At 38.6% G+C, this 23,604-nt stretch overlaps 1 protein-coding gene across 2 annotated transcripts in view; it reads right to left on the reverse strand.

Annotated features, from left to right (window-relative positions):
• The window catches only part of TMEM129 (transmembrane protein 129, E3 ubiquitin ligase), a 240,818-nt gene that overhangs the window by 156,382 nt on the left and 60,832 nt on the right, over positions 1–23,604 (reverse strand). For both annotated transcript variants that reach the window (XM_044062304.1, XM_044062305.1), the window contains exon 2: positions 489–963. In XM_044062304.1, the coding sequence (XP_043918239.1) occupies positions 489–963 (475 nt within the window). The remainder of the gene's footprint in view (positions 1–488; positions 964–23,604) is intronic.

Here is a 23,604-nt window from a genome sequence, read left to right on the forward strand (position 1 = left end):
TGCTGTTTGACCGATCTGGAGATGTATTTATCTTTAATCCTAACTTAACCTGATCAACTCGTCTTTACTAGACCGATTTTTTTTTATTTCTTTTAATGTATTGTTCTTGGAACTCTGTTATTCATTATGTTCACATTCCATTTATAGAAAGAACAAGTTTCCTGATAATATGGCTGCTCACACAGCGAGATTCAATGAGATTGATAATTTATCTATTTTTATTTGTTTTTTCGTGTGTTACTAATCTTTATCTTTTGTTGTTTATATTAGTTACTAGTATAATCAGCTATAACATCAGTTGTTCAAAATTATTTCAGAAAGAAAGCCACCATTTAATGGTAGAAAAAAAACCTATCAGTGAGACCATCACCCAGTTTCCAAAAGTTAAATACAAGTGCGATAGATATAAAATCTAGTTGTATATCACAGACCAAAGCTGACAAATTATAGAAAACAGTTAATCAAACCCATTATTTTTTTATCATTACCTGATATCAAAAGGCTTTACATGAGGGTTAATACTGGCCACTTGAATAGTAAGGAACTGTACTGGTGTGTTGGTATCCGGTGAAAGTTCATGTTGCTTGGAGTCTGTTACTGTCAGGTGAATGTCCTGCTGTTGTGCTATGTACACATGATAGGTGGTGGCCTTCATAACCCAAGTATCTGTAACAATCACCCTGGCTCCTGGTGCACCAGTTGCAAATTTATCAATTCTTCGGAACTCAGTGTTAATAGAAGAAGCGACTGCTCTCCAGTCAGACTGTGGAAGAGCATGATAAGCAAGAGTTCTTGCTAACGGATGATTTCCCCAGTTATTCCTTGACCAGTAATAACCAAGAATACCAGTAAGTGTAGGAATTGCAATTGCAAGCAGAAAGTATAACGTCCAGCCTTCAGTAACCTGATGAATATAATGCAGCTGCTTTTCTGGTGCAGCAAAACACATTCCAATATAATATCCTATAGAAAGAAACACATACAAGTAACTGACGAGGAAGACAAATAAATAACTTGCATATCAAAGCAGATACTTGATAAAAATGCTATTCTCAATTCCAACTACAGAAGTACTTTCATATACTCCTAGACAGTGATGGGCTCAGGCTCAAGATGAGGCCATAAAGAAGAAAAATGTTGCCTTTTTTCTTCCTAGTCACCAAACAACTAAATATCAAACTAGTACACTAGATAAACAGTAATGAAACTTCAGGATGGTAACATTTAATTTTCATCTGTTTAATGAAGAAGCCCACAGGCGCAAGCAGCTTTTAACTGAGGTACCCTGAAAGCAGTCTAATTAAGTGACTTGCTCTTTCACAAAGTATGCAAATGGATGCTATAAGAACCTAACCCAGCACAAAAGGATGATACCCACTAATAATTCATTGACTTAACCCTCTGTACTATATTGCCAGACATACCAACTATCTTAATATTTCTCAGCTAATAATTGGTATATACATGGAAACTACATTCTAAAATACTGAAGGCAGTGATCTAGTGCATGAAGGAAATTGCAGGGCTAATTATGACATAATACAGGTTTGCAAAACTATTTTTGCCAAGGCAACAATAATGCATCACTTGATTCTGACATAACACTAACTCTCTGAACTGTACACAGCCATACAACCACTTGTACACAATATATATATATATATATATATATATATTTTTTTACATATATATTTTTTTATATATTTTTTATATATTTTAAATATATCAAATGTTTGTATATAAACACACTGGCTTTCATTATTATTTTTTTGGGTGATTGCAGACACAGGTTGGAAATATACGGGATTGTGTACATTCCGTTGGAACTGGTTGACCCTAACTATATTAAACTATATTATATATAGAAATTACATTCTAATGTAATTCATTATGTTATTATGTTGAGTTGAGAGGTTATAAAATTCTTGGGTAGTGTTTACCCACTGTGTTTTGTATGTGTATTAAAATACTACATAGTATCATATTGTATTATATGAAAAGACTGTTTGGTGACCGAGAAGCAAGGTGGTTCTTTAAGAAATGCTACCAATTATTCAATTTGGATTGCCAGCCCATTTTTTGGTACATATAAGGAGAAAGGTTTAAATTGTTAATTGATTCTGAAGAAGTCTCCGAATGGAGACAAAAGCGCTCAATCAGTGGATGTATTAATTGTTTTTCGTATTTTTATATGATGGATTTATCTGGTGGACTATTAAATTTCTTTTTTATTTCATCAAAGTATTCGTTCTGTGGTTGTTTGTAATAACATTGGAATCAAGAAGACAGCCTTCATTGTTTCTGGAGCTGCATTGTTTTTGGTTTCATTTACAGCCTTGGGCATTTGGTTACCAGTTGATTTGTTTTTTGCTGTTCCGGGTATGAGGAGTCTTAACTAATGGATAACAGTAGTTTACTCAGTGAACTGAGTAGAGTCATCCAAACTCATTCTCAGTCGGACACTTTGCCATCTAGTACGGGGAACGACATTCCCTGTGCGCAGAGCAGTCCTAGGCAGACTGCCATAGGTCAGATGACGTCAGACACCAGAAGCGATCGACGAGGAAGGGAGAACATACAGGGTAGCGTGCAAACACGACCGAATGGCGGGTCTACACATACTAAAAATAGCCACAGAAGTCAGGAGATACCAGATATCTACAAAGAATTGGACTTTCAAGTATGGTTAAACCAATTGTTAAATCTTAACAGTAAAGAAAAGAAAAAAGAAAATCCTGGAGGTCCAACATACAAAGACAAATGTAAGACTTTCAAATCTTTGTTATTGAAATACAAAACCTTGGCTGTTGAAAATTGGTACTTTGAAAAATGTTTAAAGGACAAAATAGTACCAAAAGGACTAAGGTTAAATAAATTTCCTAACAATGCAAAAGATGATAGGAAGTTTTTTTAAAATTGTAAGTGATATTTTGAATGATTGTGGGCTGGCAATTTTAAAAGAAATGATTAAGTGGAATATTGATAATATGGAACAAATTAAGAAAGAAATTGACAGATTGTATAACAATATCAGTACTGATTTATTACTTTCTTTAGATGAATATAAGAATATTTACCTTAGGGTGTTGCATGACATTGATTATTCCATCAATATTAATACCAATAGAAAACGTTTGAAGCTGGAAAGGGACTTGAATGAATATGAGAGAGGTATTGCGTATTATTGTGAAATAAAAACTAACAAAGGTGGTTGGAGTTCTAACCAACAGAAAAAAGGAAGGTACAATGCAATCAATAGGAACAAGAGGGGTGGTATGGGCAACTGGGGAGAATAGGATTGCTATGTACATGATGCTTATGGTTATGAACCAAAATACAATGACAACAATGGTAACAGTAATACTAGAGAGGTGGTCCCTTTAGATGGGGAGGAACCCAGGAGGTCAGAGAGAATACAGAACCGGACCCATCAACCCACATATGCACAAGCTATGGGGAACAACAATACTTAACACATGGCAAGACTATACAGATAGTTAATGGTGGTGATATACATCAAATGGGCACCGAAATAGGTAATGAAAGCCAGAGTGACAATGTATATGAGAATAGTGAAGGGACTATCAGTTCATTTAAGAATTTTAACATTTTTAATTACACAGATATTCGGATCAATGAGAATTATTTTAACTTGTTTATCAAAGGATTTACATTTGTTCCCACAAAAATATCTAGAATTGAAAATATCTTATTAGATATAAAAATATTTACACGGAAATTACATTTTATACACATAAACAAAGACAGAGGTTTCCAGAACAAAGGAAATGCATTAAAAAGATCTAGTACATACAACCCTCCTCTTCATTATGAAATTATGAATTTTGAGAAATGTGTTACTAACAGAAAAAAAACAATCAAGTGGTTAGTAACTTAACAGCTGCTGAAACTGACTTATTGAATGAATTAAGTGGTAATGATAGAATACGAGTGATGAAACCGGACAAAGGTGTTGGGGTGGTACTTATGGACAAATGGGATTATACCAAAAAGATGACGGACATTTTGGACAAAGAAAATCAATATGGTTTTTCAAGAAATGAAATAAATATATCATATAAGAAGATAGATCTTGTATTAGAGGACAATTTGTTACAAGGATTGATAGATGTGGACCTATACAAGTTTCTAAAGGTCTCTAAACCTGTTATACCAGTGATTTTTGGAATACCGAAAGTCCATAAATCTTTATACGACCCCCCTATGAGATCTATTGTTTCCTCCCAAGGGTCCAAGACTCAACCTTTAGCCATTTATGTGGACAATAAGTTAAAGAAGTTCTATTGTAAATATTCCCACATTTTGGTTGACTCCTGGGACTTTTTGAATAAAGTGGGGAAGTGTCTGTACAATGATGAAATTGTTTTTATCACCATTGATGTTAGGGACTTGTTTTCAGTCATACCCCAGAATGTAGGGATGACTTGGTTTGAAGAAATGTTAATAGAAATGGATTTCTTAACAGGAGATGAATTCAAGCTAGTATTAGATAATATGGAACTTGTTTTAAAATACAATTATTTGTACTTCCAAGGGGACTATTACCATCAAAAGGAAGGGGTGGTGATGGGATCGGCATGCACCCCGATATATGCGAACATCATCATGCTGTATTGGGAATGTAAATGTGTGTTTACCTCAGAATACAAAGATTATATTACAAAATATTTTAGATTTTTGGATGATATCCTTGTGCTATGGAATGGGCCCTATGACAAGATAGATACATTTATTAATAACACTACTACCTTTTTAGAATTTACCCATCAGATAGGGAAAGATCAAATACATTTCCTAGATGTGAAATTTAATAAAGATTATACAAATACATGTTACAAATCAAATATATACAGGAAGGAACACCATTCCAACGCCTATTTACATTTTGAAAGTGACCACCCTTATCAATTAAAAAAGAATATAGTTAAAGGACAAATGATAAGAATGGCTAGGATGATTTCAGATGAAAAAGAATTTGTGACTGAAATTAACAACATTGAAAAAATGTTTCACGAAAGAGGATATCCTGTTGAACTAACCAGGCCTATTAAAGAATATTTTCAACAAGGAAGGTATGAAAATATATACACCCCCCCTTTTGTCCAAAGATGGGTGTGTTGTTCATAACACAACTAATATTTACCCTTATGAATTAGATTCCAAGAATAAAGTGAGTACAGGCAATTTACTATATCTAACCCTTACATATCACAAAGGGATGGGATGGCTGAAAAAATGTATAAATGAGACCTGGGAGATGTTTAGGGAAATGTCAACTAAAACCAATGTATTTCAGGATACTATTAAATATAGTTATAGGAGGAATAGAAATATTAAGAATATTTTTGAAAGGAAGAAAACAGTAAATACACATGGGTCTTGTAGGAAATATGGAACTTTCAAATGTGGTAGATGTGCACAATGTACCTATATTGCTGGATTAAAGGAAGTTAGAATACCTAGCTTGGGAATGACACTTGGAGACAACAGATACAGCAGTTGTTATACAAAAGGAGTAGTATAGTTAGCATTTTGTAAAGCCTGTTGGAGTTATTACATAGGGAAAACTGAGCATCATCTCAGGACTAGAATTTATGAGCACATTAGAGACATTAATAAACGTAATGAGAATAATGCTCTATATAGACATGCAGTGGTCTGCAAAGAAGTGGATTTTAAATTTTGGGTAACAGAAGAGGTAAAATACCCCGAGGAGGGGGGGTGACTGGGAAACACAACTGGAGTTTAGAGAAATGATTTGGCAGTTAAGGACTGATGCATGTTGTGGTAAAAGGATGAACGACCATATTTCTATCACCCCAGCATTAAAAGTACTTGCGGCAGACCCAAAGAAACAAACATAATAACGATAACACCAAATCAAAATGATAAAATAACAACAATGATTAGAGAACAGAATAAGATGGTTGTGAATCTATTAAGTTTTTTATGGTACAGGACTGGGCATTTGTAATGAATATTTATTATCTGATTATGTGGAATTGTGAAGGCATTATTTTGACCTATACGAAGGAATTTTAATAACAATAATATTTATCAATTTATATACCTATATTCATTAACGTGTATATATATATATATATATATATATATATATATATATATACACACACACACACATATATACACATTATTTATTTATTTATATATACATAAGTATTAGGGGTTTTAAGATGAATTTTGATGGTTATGTAATAATATACACCAATATCAGGTAGTGCTTTTTACAACAATAATTTTTATAACAATTTTTTACAGTAATTTGATAGTGAACTATTTTTATAGTTCACTTATATGCTCCGAAGAAATACATTGATTTTATATATGAATATGTGTGATAAAAAATATATATATATTTATTTTTTACATATATATTTTTTATATATTTTAAATATATCAAATGTTTGTATATAAACACACTGGCTTTCATTATTATTTTTTTGGGTGATTGCAGACCCAGGTTGGAAATATACGGGATTGTGTACATTCCGTTGGAACTGGTTGACCCTAACTATATTAAACTATAAAACTACATTATATATATAAATTACATTCTAATGTAATTCATTATGTTATTATGTTGAGATGAGAGGTTATAAAATTCTTGGGTAGTGTTTACCCACTGTGTTTTGTATGTCTATTAAAATACTACATAGTATCATATTGTATTATATGAAAAGACTGTTTGGTGACTGAGAAGTAAGGTGGTTCTTTAAGAAATGTTACCAATTATTCAATTTGGATTGCCAGCCCATTTTGTTGGTACATATAAGGAGAAAGGTTTAAATTGTTAATTGATTCTGAAGAAGTCTCCGAATGGAGACGAAAGCGCTCAATCAGTGGATGTATTAATTGTTTTTTGTATTTTTATATGGTGGATTTATCTGGTGGACTATTAAATTTGTTTTTTATTTCATCAAAGTATTCGTTCTGTGGTTGTTTGTAATAACATTGGAATCAAGAAGACAGCCTTCATTGTTTCTGGAGCTGCATTGTTTTTGGTTTCGTTTACAGCCTTGGGCATTTGGTTACCAACTTGTACACAACCACAAAGTCAAGTAAATGCACTACTTCAGGTGTGTGGCAGTCGCTCCGCACACCCTTCATGTATGTGCTGGCTGCGCTGCTACATTCCTCTAGTGAAACTATAAGGTTGTTACAGCAACAGCAGAAATGGTATGGCTACACTGTAGTCTCAAACACAATGCAGCAAGGAAATCACATCATGCCATATTCGCAAAACCTCCACACAAACATATTAAAAAATCATTCAAAACATGCTTGCATTTCAAAATATTTCATGGTGCTTTAGGAAGTAGAACACCTTTAGCCACTCCTTTTAAAAGTTTAGATTTTTGGCCACAAATCAAAGTTAAAACTTGTGAAAGTGTATACAATGCTGATTAAAGTGTAGTGTAGCTCGTCTCCTAGTGTTCAGGGCAGAGTGAAAAGTATGAAAATGTCAGAGGAGAGGCTTTCAGACGACTCAAAGGAGAGCTCAGGTGACCATGTTGCTTTTGGGCTATATGATAACCACGTAGCTACAGTTAATAAATGTATAAAGTGTGAAAATCATGGGAGAAACTATACTATTTCAGCTGTGACAATGTAACATTAACTGGATATGCAAAGCAATCAGAAATGAAAGAAGCTGTCAATTTTTTGTTAATTCAGGATCATTATGAAGCTATTTTGTCTTTGTAACAGAGAAGTCAAGAACAGACAGATCATTTGTTTGAAATATTTGAAAACCTGTTGCCAACTAAACTTAAAACAGTGAAAAACGGAGTACAAAATTTTAAAGACTGGAATACCTGGTGGTGGGGGGAGCTGCCTGGACTACAAGACAGAAAACAGCATTATGTAACTGGTTTCTGGTAGCTTGTATGTGCTGAAAAAGGCTATCAGATGCCATTATTAGTGCAAGAAAAAGCTATGGAGAAACTTCATGTTATGTTGGTCCAGTTTTCACTTTGGTACAGAAAGAATATTTTCACATCTTTAGAATTTTGGCAAAATGTGCACAGTGAAATGAAGAGCTGTCTATTCTGTGTCAACAAAATGCAGCATTTGTAGATTTTTTTTTGACATGTTGCAACTGTGTCACAGCAGAAAACCTCGATTCAGACTGATGTATCCCATAATCCAGACGTTGGTTTTCCTGACTGAGTAAACATGTTTTTGAATACACAATCTGTGGTGGACACAGTTGCTTTAGAATGGAGCTTGAAAGTTATCTACAGATACTGATCATTACTACTGAGAAAGGAACTTAGGGCAAGTTTAGCACCGTTTACTTGATTTTAGCAATGACTCTACAAGAAAAAGTGACAATGAAAAGTCCATAAGTTCTAAGTGTAGACACCTATACAGCGATCTTCTGATTAAAAAAAAGCAAGGGATTTGCTGTTTAAAATGTCATGTGATCGTTCATTTCTTTTTTTAGTAAATGTGGTAAGAAGAATGTGGAGTACAACAGCAATATTCTAAGAGAATAAAAGGATGAGAAAGCTACAATGATTGGACTTGCTAAAATAGAAAACGTATAATGGATGAGGTAAAAGGTAATACAAATAAAGTACAGTTTTGTACCTACCATAAATGTAGATGTTGGAGTGTTCACACTGCTGCAGTCATTACACTTGGGTTATCCTGCCGTCAGGCGGTCCCGCAGTCGGCCTGAGTTCCAAAGTCTTGGTCCGGCGTCGGTTGCTGTCTCTTCTTCCCTGACGTCAGTGCGCCAGGGGTATATAAGATGCATCAGACGCCATTTTCTTCAGTTTTTCTTGCCCCTGATGTCAGGTGCCCCCAAGTAGGTAGGCAATACATATTGCTAATCAAAAATATACAATAAAAACAATACCTTCAGTTACCAGCAAATACACCCAAAAGGTTGTATAGGATAGAAAGGTATAGATAAGTCCAGCTAGTTCAGAGGGGATGGAGGGAGGGTAACCTGGACTGCAGCAGTGTGAACACTCGAATATCTACATTTATGGTAGGTACAAAAAACTGTACTATGTTCATCGTGTTACACTGCTGCAGTCATTACACTTGGGTAGAATCCCAAAGCTGAGGTTGGGTGGCTGGTCTATAAAGAGTTAGGATTGGCTATGAGGCCCTGCAGAACTGCAGTGGCAAATCCTGCTCTGGATTTAGAGTAAAGAGGCAGGTGGTAATGCTTGGTAAAGGTGTGCACTGAACTCCCAAGTTGCAGCCTCCAAAATTTCCTTGGTAGGTACTCCTCTGAGAAAGGCTGTTGAAGTGGCTGTTGCCCTGGTGGAATGTGGCCTAATGTTATTTGGGACTGATTTTCCATGCTGTGTGTAGCAGTACTGAATACAGTGTCCTATCCATTTGGATATAGTCTGCTTTGAGATAGCCTTGCCCTGTGATCCTGCAGCATATGCTACAAACACTTGCGCAGTTTTCCTGAAAACCTTTGTTTTGTTCAAGTAGAAGTGTAGCTGCCTGTGTATGTCCAAAGAATGCAGAAGTTTCTCCCCTTTATTCTGGGGGTTTGGATAAAAAGTTGGAAATGGATGGTTTGGTTAAGAGCCACACTAGATACCACCTTTGGCATAAAGGTAGGGTTTGTCCTTAAAGATACCCTGTCCTGATGAAAAATTATAAAATGTTCCACTGCCATTAATGCCTGTAGCTCTGAGACTCTTTGTGCTGAAGTTGCTGCCAGGAGCAGAGCTGTTTTCCATGATAAAAAATTTAGATCGGCTGTATTGGCTGGCTCAAAAGGTGGTAGGGTCAGTTTTTCCAAAACGAAATTGAGGTCCCAAGTTGGTGTTGGTGCTCTCCAGGACGGTCTTATGTTTTTAGCCCCTCTGAGGTACTGCTCTAGCAAGGGATGAGAGAATAAGGGAGGATCCATGTTGTAATGTGCTGAAATGGCAGAGGCGTGGATCTTAATTGACGAGAAGGATAGGCCCCTGTCCAGCATCTCAGTTAAGTATTGTAAAATCTGAGGAATGTTTGGAACAAGTGGGTCAAGGCTTTGAGCCTGGTTCCAGGTGCAGAATCTCTTCCATTTTTCTGAGTAAGCTTTCCTGGTGCTAGGCCTCCTGGCCTCCAAAATGACATCCATAACAGCTTTAGAGAGAGGTATTGTCTGTTTGACTAATGTATCTGCCATGCAGCCAGGTTTAGGGTTTTGAGCTAACTGTGCAGGATCTGATTGTTTTGTTGAGTCAGAAGGTGTGGAATTTGAGGCAAAATCCATGGTGGGCCTTGAGCCAAGTTCCTTAAGATAGGGTATCAGTGCTGGTGTGGCCAGTCTGGAGCAATCAGGATCATCTGTGGTTTTTCTTGTCTGGCTTTTAGGAGTACCTTTGAAAAGGAGAGGCAGTGGAGGGAAGGCATAAACTTTTAGGTTTTTCCAGCTGAACAGAAGAGCATCCACTTTCCATGCTTGTTTGTGTAAGTCCTTGTGCAGAATTTTTGTAGTTGGCAATTCAGTGGGTAGGCAAAAAGATCTATGTCTGGGCATTCCCACTTTTGCGTTACCATGCTGAAGATTTGTGGATTCAATTTCCATTTGTGAGGGTCCATGATATTTCTGCTTAGATAGTCTGCCAGAGTATTTTTCTTTCCTGGCAGGAATTATGCTTGCAGGTGAACTTGATATGTTAGAGCTGTGTTCCACAAGGTCATGGATTGCCTGTATAGGGGATAAGAATGAGTGCCCCCTTGTTTGTTTATGTACCACATTACTGTGGTGTTGTCTGTCTTTAGTAGTAATTGTCCTGGATGTAGAAGGTCCTTGAAAGCTGTTAGGGCATTTTGAACAGCCAACATCTCTTTCTGATTGATGTGAAGATGCATCTGGTCTGTGGTCCACTTGTCCTGAATGCATTTTCCTGCCATGTGCGCTCCCCAGGCGTAATCCGAAGAATCTGTTGTTAAGAGTTTGCCTGGCTGTGGGTTGGGTAAAAGGCTGACCCTTGTTTAGGTGACATGCCTGTGCCCACCATCGAAACTCCTGTTGTAGGCAGGGAATCATTGGTATTACTGCTTCTAAACTGTGAGAGTGTTGAGTCCAAACACTTTTCAGGTACCATTGTAATTTCCTCATATGCAGTCTGGAATATGGTATTAGTAGTATGCAGGATGTCATGAATCCCAGGGCCTGCAGAATTTTTCTTGCAGGGAGATGGGACTTTCTTGCCAGCAATTGAAAATATTGAGTTAGTTGAACTTGTTTGTCTGGCGTGAGGTAAGCCATCTGGGCCGTTGTATTTAAGCTGGCACCCAGGAATATAATCTGTTGCGAGGGCACTAGTTTTGACTTCTTTTCATTTACTGTGTACCCTAGCGAAATTAGCAACCTTTTTACAAACACCAGATGCTGTAGAAAAATGTCCTTTGTCTCTGCTTGAATGAGGCAGTCATCCAGATATGGATATATTTGAATTCCTTTTTGTCTGCAAAATGCAATTACTGGTGCCAGGCACTTTGTGTAGACCCTGGGCGCAGTAGATAAGCCAAAGGGCAGTGCAGAGAATTGGTAGTGCATTGTATCAGCTTTGAATCTGAGGTATCTTCCGCAATTTTGTCTGACAGGGACATGCAGGTATGCCTCTTTGAGATCCAGAGTAACAAGCCAAGCCTTCTTGCCTAGCATGGGTAGAAGCTGCTGTAATGTCAACATTTTGAATTTCGGAATATCCAGGTAAGTATTCAGAATTGAAAGGCCTAGTATGGGCCTCCAGGCCTTGTCCTTTCTGGGGACCAGGAAGAGTCTTGAGTAAAATCCTTGTTCCTGTTGTGGTACTTTTTGAATAGCTCTCATGTCCAAGAGGGCTGAAATTTGTTTTTGTGCCTCTGCCCATTGATTTTGTGGCAGTTCTGGCATTCCTTTTAGCTTTGGTAAAGTATGAAAGTGGAATCTGCAACCTTGAGACACAATATTCAGGACCCATTTGTCTTGGGTGATTGTTTGCCTGTTTTGAGAAAAAAGTGCTAGTTTTCCCCCTAAGGGGGCTTCCAAAAGGGACGTGCTTGGTGTACGAAGGGGAAAGTCATTGTGACTGTTTCCTGTAAGGTTGAGACTTATCCTCACCACCTTTTGGGGTTGAGGTGCCCCACTGTCATTGTCTGTTTGAGCCTTGGGGTTGAGATCTGCCTCTTGGGCGTCTGTATCTGCCTCTCTGTGGCCTGTCTGACACTGGAAAGGACCAATTCTTTGTTGGCCAATTTCTGCTAAACCGAGGTGGCTGTACCTGTAAGAAATCCTTGACTGCTTGCATAGATTTAGCTGTATCCTCCATTAACACCTCTTCTGCCTTAACACCAAACAAAGTATCATGCTGTAAAGGAGCATCCAATAATTTTGCCTTAACATGATCAGGTAAACTTTGTTCTTTTAACCAAGCATATCTTCGAATCACAGAACCTGTAACTGCGGCTCTACAAGAGGCCTCTAAAGAATCAAAACCACATTGCAGAGTATGTTTTCCCACCTGTTCAACTGCATGCAATAAATCTTGTATTTCTTTACAATCAGGAGCTTCTGTGCTTGCAAGCATTTTCTGTTTTAACTGAGCCATTAAATATTGTTGGTACTTAAGCATGTGAAACTGGCAATTTAAAGCTCTTATTGCTAAAGTTGCAGAAGTGTAAACTTTCCTTCCCCATCTGTCCAAAGCCCTGGAATCTCTGTCAGAGGGTACTGGATTTTTTGCAATGGAAGCCTTAACCCCTTTTGGACCCTGGGAAATAGTTTCTGGATCAGCAGAAGGGTTTTTGTAAAGAAACTTGTGAGAGTCAGGGACTCTATAATACCTATCCGGCTTGGCTGGAGCAGGGGGCAAAGAGTCAGGAGATAAACTGGATTCAGAGAACACATCATCCACAATATCTAGCACAGGCGGAATAGCCAGGGGTCTGTGTTGAGGCAATAAGAGAAAATCCCTGAGCCTTTTCTTGGATTCTGAGTAATCCTGGCTTTCCTAATGGAAATGCTCCCTCATGGTATGTAATGTTTCCCCAAAAGAATAATCCTCAGGAGGAGAGGCTGAAGGGATAGATTCTTCAGCATCAGAGTCCTCATGGGGGGGGGGGGTAGAGAGTATCCCTGGTCTGAAGAGGAATCAGAGGAAATGGAAACCTGATCAGAGGAGTCATAGTCTGTATCCTGCCTAGGCCTTTTCTCAGGAGGGGGATGGGAACCCCTGATTAGAGTAATGAGGTCTTCGGCCATTTTAAGCATCTGTCTCTTAGGCATGGAGGACTATCCAGGAGAATGCTGTACTTGTTTCTTTGTCTTTAATGGTACCTTTGTCTTGGCTGTTGTTTTAATGGTAAGTTGTGAAGGTCTGAAAACACCCTCAGAAGCTGATGCCTGCTCAGCAGCTCCGGACACATCTGAGGGATTACTTTCCGTAGGCCCAATACCTTGAGTTTCCAGAGGCCTAGATGTCTCCACGTGGGAGTCGGAAGCGGCCTGTGGCTCTGAGGTGGCGGGTGTCAGGGGCTGCGAAAGCGCCTCACTGAGGACCGGCGAATCGGTGACTGGCCTAGAAGAGGTTTCGTCATTGGTTTTGGACCTCGGATGCCTGTCTTTATCCTTGTCTTTGCGTATTTTCGGTATTGCTGTCGTCGGCTGATCCGATGGCATCGTATAATTGAACCTTCGGCCAAAGTAATGCAAAGCAAAATCAAAACGTCTTTTTATAGTGCGTTTGTTAAATCTAGCACAAAACCGACAACTAGTAACGTCATGATCAGGGCCTAGGCATGGAATACAGTAAGAGTGGAAGTCCTTATGAGGTATTTGCTTCCCACAAGAAATACAATTATTAACTTTTTCTGACATCGGTCTGAGGCAAGAAAAAAAGTTTCCCCAATGGGGTACTTAGCTTTACTGAAGACTTCGGATCTGAAATTCTACTTCGAAAATCTCAGGAGTCGGCCGACGGGCACTTGCGAACTGCTTCTACTTTGGGCACCGCGTGGCAAGAAAGACTGAAGAAAATGGCATCAGATGCATCTTATATACCCCTGGCGCACTGATATCAGGGAAGAAGCGACAGCAACTGACGCCAGACCAAGACTTTGGAACTCAGGCCAACTGCGGGACCGCCTGATGGCATGATAACCCAAGTGTAATGACTGCAGCAGTGTAACACGATGAACATCATATGCCTATGCTTTCAGGAGGAAATTTTATTGCTGTTTTTATGGGGGTGATAGTGGTTCTATATATCAAAATCAATAACTGTTTGAAAAGCATTAGAGATGGTGGTTATGACGGATGCATATACAGAAGGCTGCCTGTGTGTTTTTATAAGTCTGTATCATAATGGGGGGGGGGGGTGACAGGAAAAAATGAGTGCAATTTGTAGCAGTACTATTACTAAAAAGTGGAAATTAAGTCTGGAAGCGGTGATTTACTGTATTATGGGTGAAGCTGTACTGAAGGGCTAACAGGAGGATGGCCCCCCGATGTTGAAGAAGTAACAGTCCACAAAAATTGATAGGCCAAAGAAGACAAGAGTGGACTAATGAGGATAAGGAAGAAATTATGTATTCTTACTTTGGACTATGAGGATAAGGAAGAAATTATGTATTGTTACTTTGGACTTTCGGCTTTTCCCGGTTAGGGGTCACCACAGCGGAACTCCAGTCTGCCCATGATTGGCAGTGGATTTTTACGGTGCTGAGTTGCCAGCCCGACGCCCAACCTTCAACTAAGGCACGCCCATTCACGCTTGCAGCTACCTGCATGTCTTTAACATCATTCAACCGCTGGAAGGACATGCAGACTCCACATAGAAGGCGCTCCAGCAGAGACTCAAACGGGAGAACCTCTTGCTGTGAGGCCACAACGCTAACCGTTAAGCAAAAAGCCCAGAATTTCCAGATACAAGATAAACAAAAAGATCAAGACAGAAATTAGAGGAAAGAAAAGTACTTCCATAAGAAAAACTGTCAGAAGCTTCAAATAAAAATTTGTGTTCATTAATACAATAGGTTTGTGAAAAACAGTATATAGACCAAGAAACTTTGATCCGTTTGGAAAAAGAAGCATCTAAGGAAGTGCGAAACCATAAACAACAAAACGTAGAGATTTTTGAAAAGTATAAAAAAGAAATATGGACTTTGGAAAGAAAGAGAAATTTGATGTGGTGTAATATTTATGCAAAGATGAAAGCCAAATTAATCAATATAAAGAAGGCAGCCCCAAAGGCATTCAGATATGGAAAACTTCTCAATAAAAAATTAATATCACAAAGAGGGAATGCAGAAAAGAAGATTAGTAAAGTAAAAGTTAAAAAAATAGAAGTTGAAGTTATGGAGTGCCTGCAAAGTGAAGGATTTGATGTAGAAGGTCTAACACAGATTAGATCACAGCATGACTGAACGAGTCCCCCAAACTAAGGAGAAACCAGATGATCAGGAAACATCTGAAGAAGAAATATGGACATGGAAAAGAAAAAGAAAGAGATTTATTATGGTGTAATATTTATGCAAAGGAGAAAGCAAAACTAATCAATACAAAAACAGCAGCACCAAAGATATTTGAAGAGAAATACAGGCAAATGAATCCCGACATGGAAAACTTTACAATACAACAATAAGACAAAGAGGAAAAGGAGATTAGTAATGGAGAAGTTAAAGAAATATAAACTGCGGTTATGCAGTACCTGTGAAGTGAAGGATTCAGTGTAGAAAATCTAATTCAGAAAGCACCACAACAGGATAGAGCAATGGACCTCCAAATTAAGGGGAGACCAGTGGAAAAGGAAGTAATTGGTCAGGTGCCATATGAAGATATTTTGGTGCCTTCCATAGGAAACCAGTATAATCGTTCACTTGAAGTTGGACAGCAAGGGAAGACACAGGAAACTGTGGAAACTCTGACACAGTCAATGCTGAGGAGTGATAAGCCAGTGAGTTCCCATATGAGAAAGCAATGGATGGCACAGGATGAAATTGAAGAAAATGTGCCATAGGAAGATGGTATAGAACTTTCCATAGAATGCCTGCAGAAAATGGAAAACAACAATGTGCCCTTGGTTTACGAGAAAATGTACTAAGAGAAGAGTTGCTTTGATTTAATGAATACAGTAATTAGAACTGTTCATAAAGATCCATGCAATATAACAGAAGTAAACAGGATATATTATTGCAACTAAATTAATAACTGATAAAGTTCTACCACAAGAACACAGGGCTGTGAGGGAAAGGAAAGGGAGAAATCAAATACCATCATGGAAGTATCGAATAGAGAAAACTATAAAGCAATTAAGACAATAAGTGTCACTATTAGAAGACTATAGAAGAGGGAACAGATCAACAAAAATACTTAAAAAGATAGCTGTGATAAAATCAATGCGCAGTATTAGAACAAATCAGGCTCTATCAATCATTACAGCAAATAAACTAAAAATCTCAGCACAGGCTGAAAAACATAGAAAATACACAAATAAATACAAAGGAAATGTACAAAATAAGCAATTTATTGATGACAACAAAAAGTTCAATATACAATTGGGAAACGAGGCAAAAAAAAATTGAAAGACCAATAAAAAAAGAAGAAGTTGATACATTTTGGAGAAGTATTTATGAAGATCCTATGGAACATAACAAAGATGCTAAATTGATATAAGAAGTAAAAGAAGGAATAAGAAGTTTAAAGGTACAGGATAATCCAGATACAGATTTGCTGTAACCAGGACTGTTTGTATGCTTCTGAGCCCCCAAAGCCTTTCTGTGTTGGAGAGACACCTTCTAGCTTATCAGTGGGAGTGGTAAGCACTAGGTTGCCTATCTACCACAAGAGTGGTTTCTGGCCCAGAAATTGTAGTTTATTGGCCGTTTGAGCAGTTTTTCTATCTCTTTCACCTTCTGGTTTAAAAGCCCTCGTTTATGCTGGTTTCCCATCTTTCCTGTAACTAGTCCAGTCCAGATACATATTTGCTGTATCCAGGACTGTTTGTAAGCTTCTGAGCCCCCAAGTCTTTCTGTGTTGGAGGGAAGCCTTCTAGCTTATCAGTGGGAGTGGTAAGCACTAGGCAGCCTATCTACCACAAGAGTGGTTTCTGGTCCAGAAATTGTAGTTTATTAGCTGCTTGGCAGTTTTTCCATCTCTTTCAACTTACTGGTTTAAAAGTCCGCATTTGTGCTCGTTTCCCATCCTTCCTGTAACTAGTCTAGTCCAGATACAGATATGCTGTAACCAGGTTTGTAAGCTTCTGAGTCCCCAAGCCTTTCTGTGTTGGAGGGAAGCCTTGTAGCTTATCAGTGGGAGTGGCAAGCACTAGGTAGCCTATCTACCACAAGAGTGGTTTCTGGCCCAGAAATTGTAGTTTATTGGCCATTTGGGCAGTTTTTCCATCTATTTCAACTTTCTGGTTTAAAAGCCCACATTTGCACTCGTTTCCCACCTTTCCTGTAACTAGTCTAGTCCAGATACAGATGTGCTGTATAAAGGACTGTTTGCAAGCTTCTGAGCCCCCAAGCCTTTCTTTACTGGAGGGAAGCCTTCTAGCTTATCAGTGGAAGTGGTAAGCACTAGGTAGCCTATCTACCACAAGATCCAGGTACAGTTTCTTAGTTTTAGCACTTGAATTTACTTATTTGTGCTCAGCACTTGTTCAGAGCTTGTTGTTAGCTCTAAATAAGCTACAAATTACTACAGCACTCAGCCTTCCTATTTACCTAGAGGAAAACAGTTTTTGTACTTAACGTTCTTCACTTGCTTAGAGAAAAACAGCTCTTACACTCACTTTCCTCGCATGTCTAGAGGAAAGCAGCTTTTTATTCAGGCATGTCCAAGGGTCAGCTCCCAGTGTTCTCTCCTGTCTATCTGATGAATCTGGGCATCTTGAGGCAATATAGCAATTGTCCCATGTACACAGACAACCCTCTCCTCCTACCAGCCAACAACACAACCTGTGAGAGATGCACTTATCTAGCCAAACTGGAGGTAAAGCTTTCTCTAACCAAGACTGAACTTGACAGTCAAGTGGAGAAGGTAACCACTTGCACCACACCACACTCATCACACAGTCCCACTAAACCAACACCAACAAAATCCACTCATAGAAACACAAAAACATTCACAGAGGCTCTCAATAATAATCTGCTCAAGCAACAGAGACCTCCAAAGCAGAAACACAAGCAACCACCATCCCCCAACACAACCCAAATGACCCATAGCCCACAGACTCAGTGTGCCAATAAACCAGAGCCCATAAGAGAAACCAACGTACCCAACACACTAGTCATAGGTGACTCTATAGTTAGGCACATTGATGTTCCACTCACCAGGCTAAACAAGGAGAAGGTTAACCCACGTACTCAGGTCACTCCACAAGTACAAATATGACTCTGTCATTGTCCATGTTGGTGTGAACGACCTGAGACGTACCTCCCTGGACTACATGAAAAGAGACATGGAAGAGCTCTCTGATCTTGTAGCCCAGGCAGGTATGACCCTAGCCCTGAATAGCAGCCTGCCATCGCCTAGAATGATACCGCAATACAAGGACAAAATGATTGACTTCAAAAATTGGCTAAGCTTCTGGGATCCAGTATCTGTCTGCCTGGGATGACGTGGTCGACAGACCACGATGCTTTACCAGAGATGGCCTGCACCTGTCACCCCTGGGATTCCAGATACTGGCTAAGGCTCCTGCCGCCCCTATAGTGCCTTTTTAGGTAAGGTTCAAATAACAAATTCACCACCATAACAGGAACAGGCAAGCAAAAACTGAGGGTAATGCTACTCAATGCTAGAAGTCTAAATCTCAAAATGCACTCACTCGAGACACTCCTTAAAATGGAGAACATCAATATCTGTGCAGTGACTGAGACCTAGTTCAAGGCTCTAGAGAGCACTCCTGCATTACCAGGCTATAACTCATACCACACATTTCGGCCATCTAACCTGGACCAGAACACCAAAGGCAGAGGTGTGTCCATATTCATTAAGGATATCCACACCTCCAGGCTAGTTGCGCAGCATAATGCATCCGAGGTTATCTAAGTGCAACTAACTCTAGGCAAAACTGCAATCCAAATTGTAGCTTGTTACAGATCCCCCACCATTCCCCAGGATTCCCACTCCTCTTTTCTTGATATTCTGGAAAATATTAGGGTTCAACCAAACACCCTAATAATGAGCGATTTCAACTACCCCACCATTAACTGGGAAAACCAAACAGATGCCCTACACTGACCATCTCAAAAAACTCCAGCTTTACTCTGTAGCATATCGCCTACTCCAAGGAGATCACTGCCTAATGTATAAAGCTAAGTTAAACCCAGAGCTGTTGGACATGCTACACCTTAAGAAATCCCAATCCCTCCGAGCTGCACGCTCTAGGGACCTAAACCTTGTCACCACAATAAACAGGACATGCTGGAGGGATCGATTCCTGTCCCAGAGACTTCCTATACTCTGGAACAAGGTACCCATCTATGTCAAGCAAAGTTCTTCATTAGCACTCTTCAAATAAAATATTAATGAGTGGATGTGAAATAGGAAATACACCCTGGGGATCACTTCTGTGGCTCTGCTCGACAGGGGCAATTAACTTTTTTGGGTGGCATAAGCCAGGGAACCTTTTTGGCTAGGCTTATTTAGGCCCTTGGGCTGATGGCCTACTACCTACCTATGAAGAAACAGCCGGAGAGACTGAAACAAAAAGTTAAGAAAAGCCTTTAATTGGAAAACCCCAGGCCCAGATGCAGTACCCGACTTCTGGTTAAAAGTATTAACACCTTTGCACGAAAATTTAGCCATGAATAAGAACTATTTATATCTGCACCCCGAACAGACACTAACCTGGCTAACAACAGGAAAAATAATGCTCCTACTTAACAGTGAACCTGCAAGCTACCCTAAAAATTACAGACCAGTAACTTGCCTTCCAACGACATATAAACTATACACTGGAATTGATGCCAACAGAGTTTAGTCATTTAAAAGAAAACTCAATTATGGCAGTAGAACAAAAGGGCAATAAAAGAAAGTTATATGGAACAAAGGATCATTTGTTGTTAAATGAAGTCATAGTGGAGAACTGTAAAAAGGGGAAGAATTAAAAGTATGGCCTGGACTGACTACAAAAAAGCATTTGATAATGTCCCACATTCACGGACAAAAGAGTGCTTAAAAATGTAGAAGATACACCCTACACTGATCGACTTCATTACAGTGACCATGAAACAGTGGCAGACCACTTTGCAATTAAGCCATGATAAAGGACAAATTATTATTCCAGGGATAAAAATTCAAAGGGGGATATTCCAGGGTGACTCTGTCACTGCTGCTAGTCTGTCTTGCCCTTAACCCATTAAGCTACTTAACAGCCTAGGCCATGGCTATAATTTATCTCCTAGAAAACAAACTGTAAAGACTTCTCATCTTCTCTTTGTCGATGATTTAAAACTAATAAGTCCACAAGCACAGTATAAGCAGTAGAGCAGACCAAGGCTGAAAAATAAATTCCACATGCAGCACTGGAATAAAATCTAATGTTTATTCACAAAACAGGAGCAGTCAGGTATGCACTTTCACCACAGAGGGCTTCTTCAGACCATTTACAGATGGAAATAATCAAGGCTAAATGTATACTTACTGAATAGCAATCAACTAGTTAATGAGCACAGGATTTAAAGCGGTACTACCAAACGCCACAGCAGTGTAACATCAACTAAAATATATGAGACAAAAACAATGAGAAAAGATAAAAAAATAATAATAATTCAAAAATAATAAATGAAAGAAAGCACCAGTAAGCCGTATCCACCTTAAAGAAATGTTTAATAAATTTCACAGCAAGCAAAGCACAAGACACAGTAAGACATGTTTTAAAAGAATTTATTTATTTATTACATGTTTTAAAAGAAAGTTTTACTCAACACAACAATAGGGGAACTTTTTATTCAGTATGGATGATTTTAATTCCTGCTTAAGAATGAGTTAAAGTTGTTATTGATGTCACATGATTTTATAAAATTGTTAATGTGCAGGGGTATAAATGGGGAGGGGTTTGGACTGTCAGCATTTTCTGATGAAGTTGGAGACGAAAAGGAACTTGTAGTGATTTCAGCTTTATTGTGTGCTGTCCTATGCTTTGCTTGCTGTGAAATTTATTAAACATTTCCTCAAGGTGGATACGGCTTACTGGTGGCTTTGATTCGGGCACCTCATCCTCTTGGACTTGTTTTTAATTGTTTTAATCATGTAAAATGTAATATACATGTAAAACCATTCATAATTAGTCATTTACTTCGCTTTTAAATCTTGACTTAATTATTGGTCTTAGGGGGACCTTGTCGTTTTACCCAGGGCACCGATCTACCAGAGTCTAATAATCCACCTGGTCTCTCATCCTTTTGTATAATTCCTAATATCTCCACCTCGTAGATTAGGAAAGATCACCTCAATAGCCATAAACTTGAAAGTATGATGCACATCAGTGCTTATTACTTGCTTTGCCAAGGCATTACTGTTGGACTTAATTCTAATATGGTACAGGTGCTCCCTAATCCTATCCTTAAACTTCCTATCTGGTTTACCAACATAGTATGTACCACAGGCTTCACAATAAGCCAGCTATACTACATGCTCCATTCGACAGTTGGCAACTGCACAAATCTATACTTATAGTTGGTGACAGGGTGCAAAAAGGAGCCACTACTATCGATACAACCACAATAGTTGCATTCATTACATGGAATGGTGCAACAGTGATGTTCGTCATTGGACGGAGTAGGTAAACTTCTAGGCTAGTACAACAGTCTTTTTAAATTACGTTTATTCCTACAGACAAAATGGGGGATATACCCAACAATCTGTTAAATGGCTGTATCATGAATGACCATGAACAGCGATTGCACATCAAGAGTAACAAATATGTACTTGGCATCAACAGATAAATACTTCGCAAGTCATATAAATCTAAGAAAAACTGCTTAGAGCCCTTCAATATATGCAAGTTCCCGTCAAGAACGTCTCAATATACAAGGATAAAAGCTCGGTACACCAACCTCGACTGGCCAATATAGTTCTCATGGGGGGGGTGGACCCCATCTTTATGCACCTTTGGTAATCCTTGAATAGATGGTATTAAGGGATTATCAACACAAAAAAAGCAATATATGTCCTCAGTAATCAAATTACTCAGACAAATCCTCTATCATGTAATTAATCCTTTGTACATGTACTTCCACCTGTGCTGTATCTACAATGGAATAAAACCTCCCATCACTTAACAGACTTCACAGTAGCATAATAGTGTGTTCTATCCATAATGACAGTGTGTCCACCCATATCCGCAGGTCTAATCACAATACTATGGTCATTACAGAGTTGTGTTAAAGCAAATCTTTGTCCCATATTAAGAGTATATCTTCTTGTTCTTACATTAGCTGATATAGACTTAAATTCATAATCAAGTCATGTACATCATCCTGAACCATCTTAATAAATGCATCTACTAACGGATGGGAGTTAGGAATATACAAGCTAGGTTTTAAAACAATAAGTATCAGCAGCAAAAGATGTATCACCAAATTCTAATTTTAACAAGACATTCCCAGTAAAGACCCTAATGTCCAATATAGTGTCCGTTATAACACTCAAACAAGATGTAATAAAAGTTAGCCCTTTCTCAAAGACCTCAGTCTCTTCTTTTGTTACACACATCAAGAAATGTTCCATACTAGTGTGTCCCTGCTCTCTCCCACATTTTCTTGAGTGTGGCCTGTCTGATACTCCGCCGACAATTTCCACTTCTGTCGGCCCCTGCTCATGGAGCGGGTCCTGCCCCTCTGTGGTCTCCACTGATGGGGAAAGGGAGTGTGGCCACAGTATTATTACCTGAGGAACTAGTGCTTACATTGTCAGTAATGGATGGAGGAATCTTCTTCCTCACAACAGCTTCTGTATTAGAGTTAGACAAAGCAGGACCATTACCTGCCCTGCTGGTATCAACATGATCTGGAACACAAACAAGAACAGCCTCAGATATCCCAGCTTCAGATGTAGAAATAGCCACCCCTTCATTCAGGGCTGTGGATGACAGGATCTGCGTAGCTAACTGCTCAAGTACATATTTGATACTCTATGTGCAATTGCTATTCACGGTCATTCCAAATACAGATGGGGTTGAATGCATTCACTGATACTTAACTGAACATAGTGATTACACCAAGTCCTTCATTGATTTACTTTGCTCTCTATTAGAAGTGATTTTAGAGATCATCATCTTTCAGTTTGATAAACAAGATTTATTTACAGAAAGATAGCGTAGCTATGGGCACTTAGTGTGCCAATAGCTACGCCAATCTGTTCATGGCCAAATGGGAGGAAGATCTTTTGTTTAAACTGCAGGACTTCATTGCTTTTGACCCATTTTATAAACGTTTCATGGACGATTTATTTTTTATTTGGACAGGGAGCCCTCAGCAGTTATTTACATTTTTTGATGGAATAAATGGCTTGACCAACTATTTGAAATTTAGTATCACATCCTCTGAGACCTATATAGCATACTTGGATGTGTATATAGACAGATTAAGTAATGGTATGGT

Source organism: Protopterus annectens, chromosome 2.part1 (genome assembly GCF_019279795.1).
Source record: "Protopterus annectens isolate FY-2018-M chromosome 2.part1, PAN1.0, whole genome shotgun sequence".
In the NCBI taxonomy this organism is placed as follows: domain Eukaryota; kingdom Metazoa; phylum Chordata; order Ceratodontiformes; family Protopteridae; genus Protopterus; species Protopterus annectens.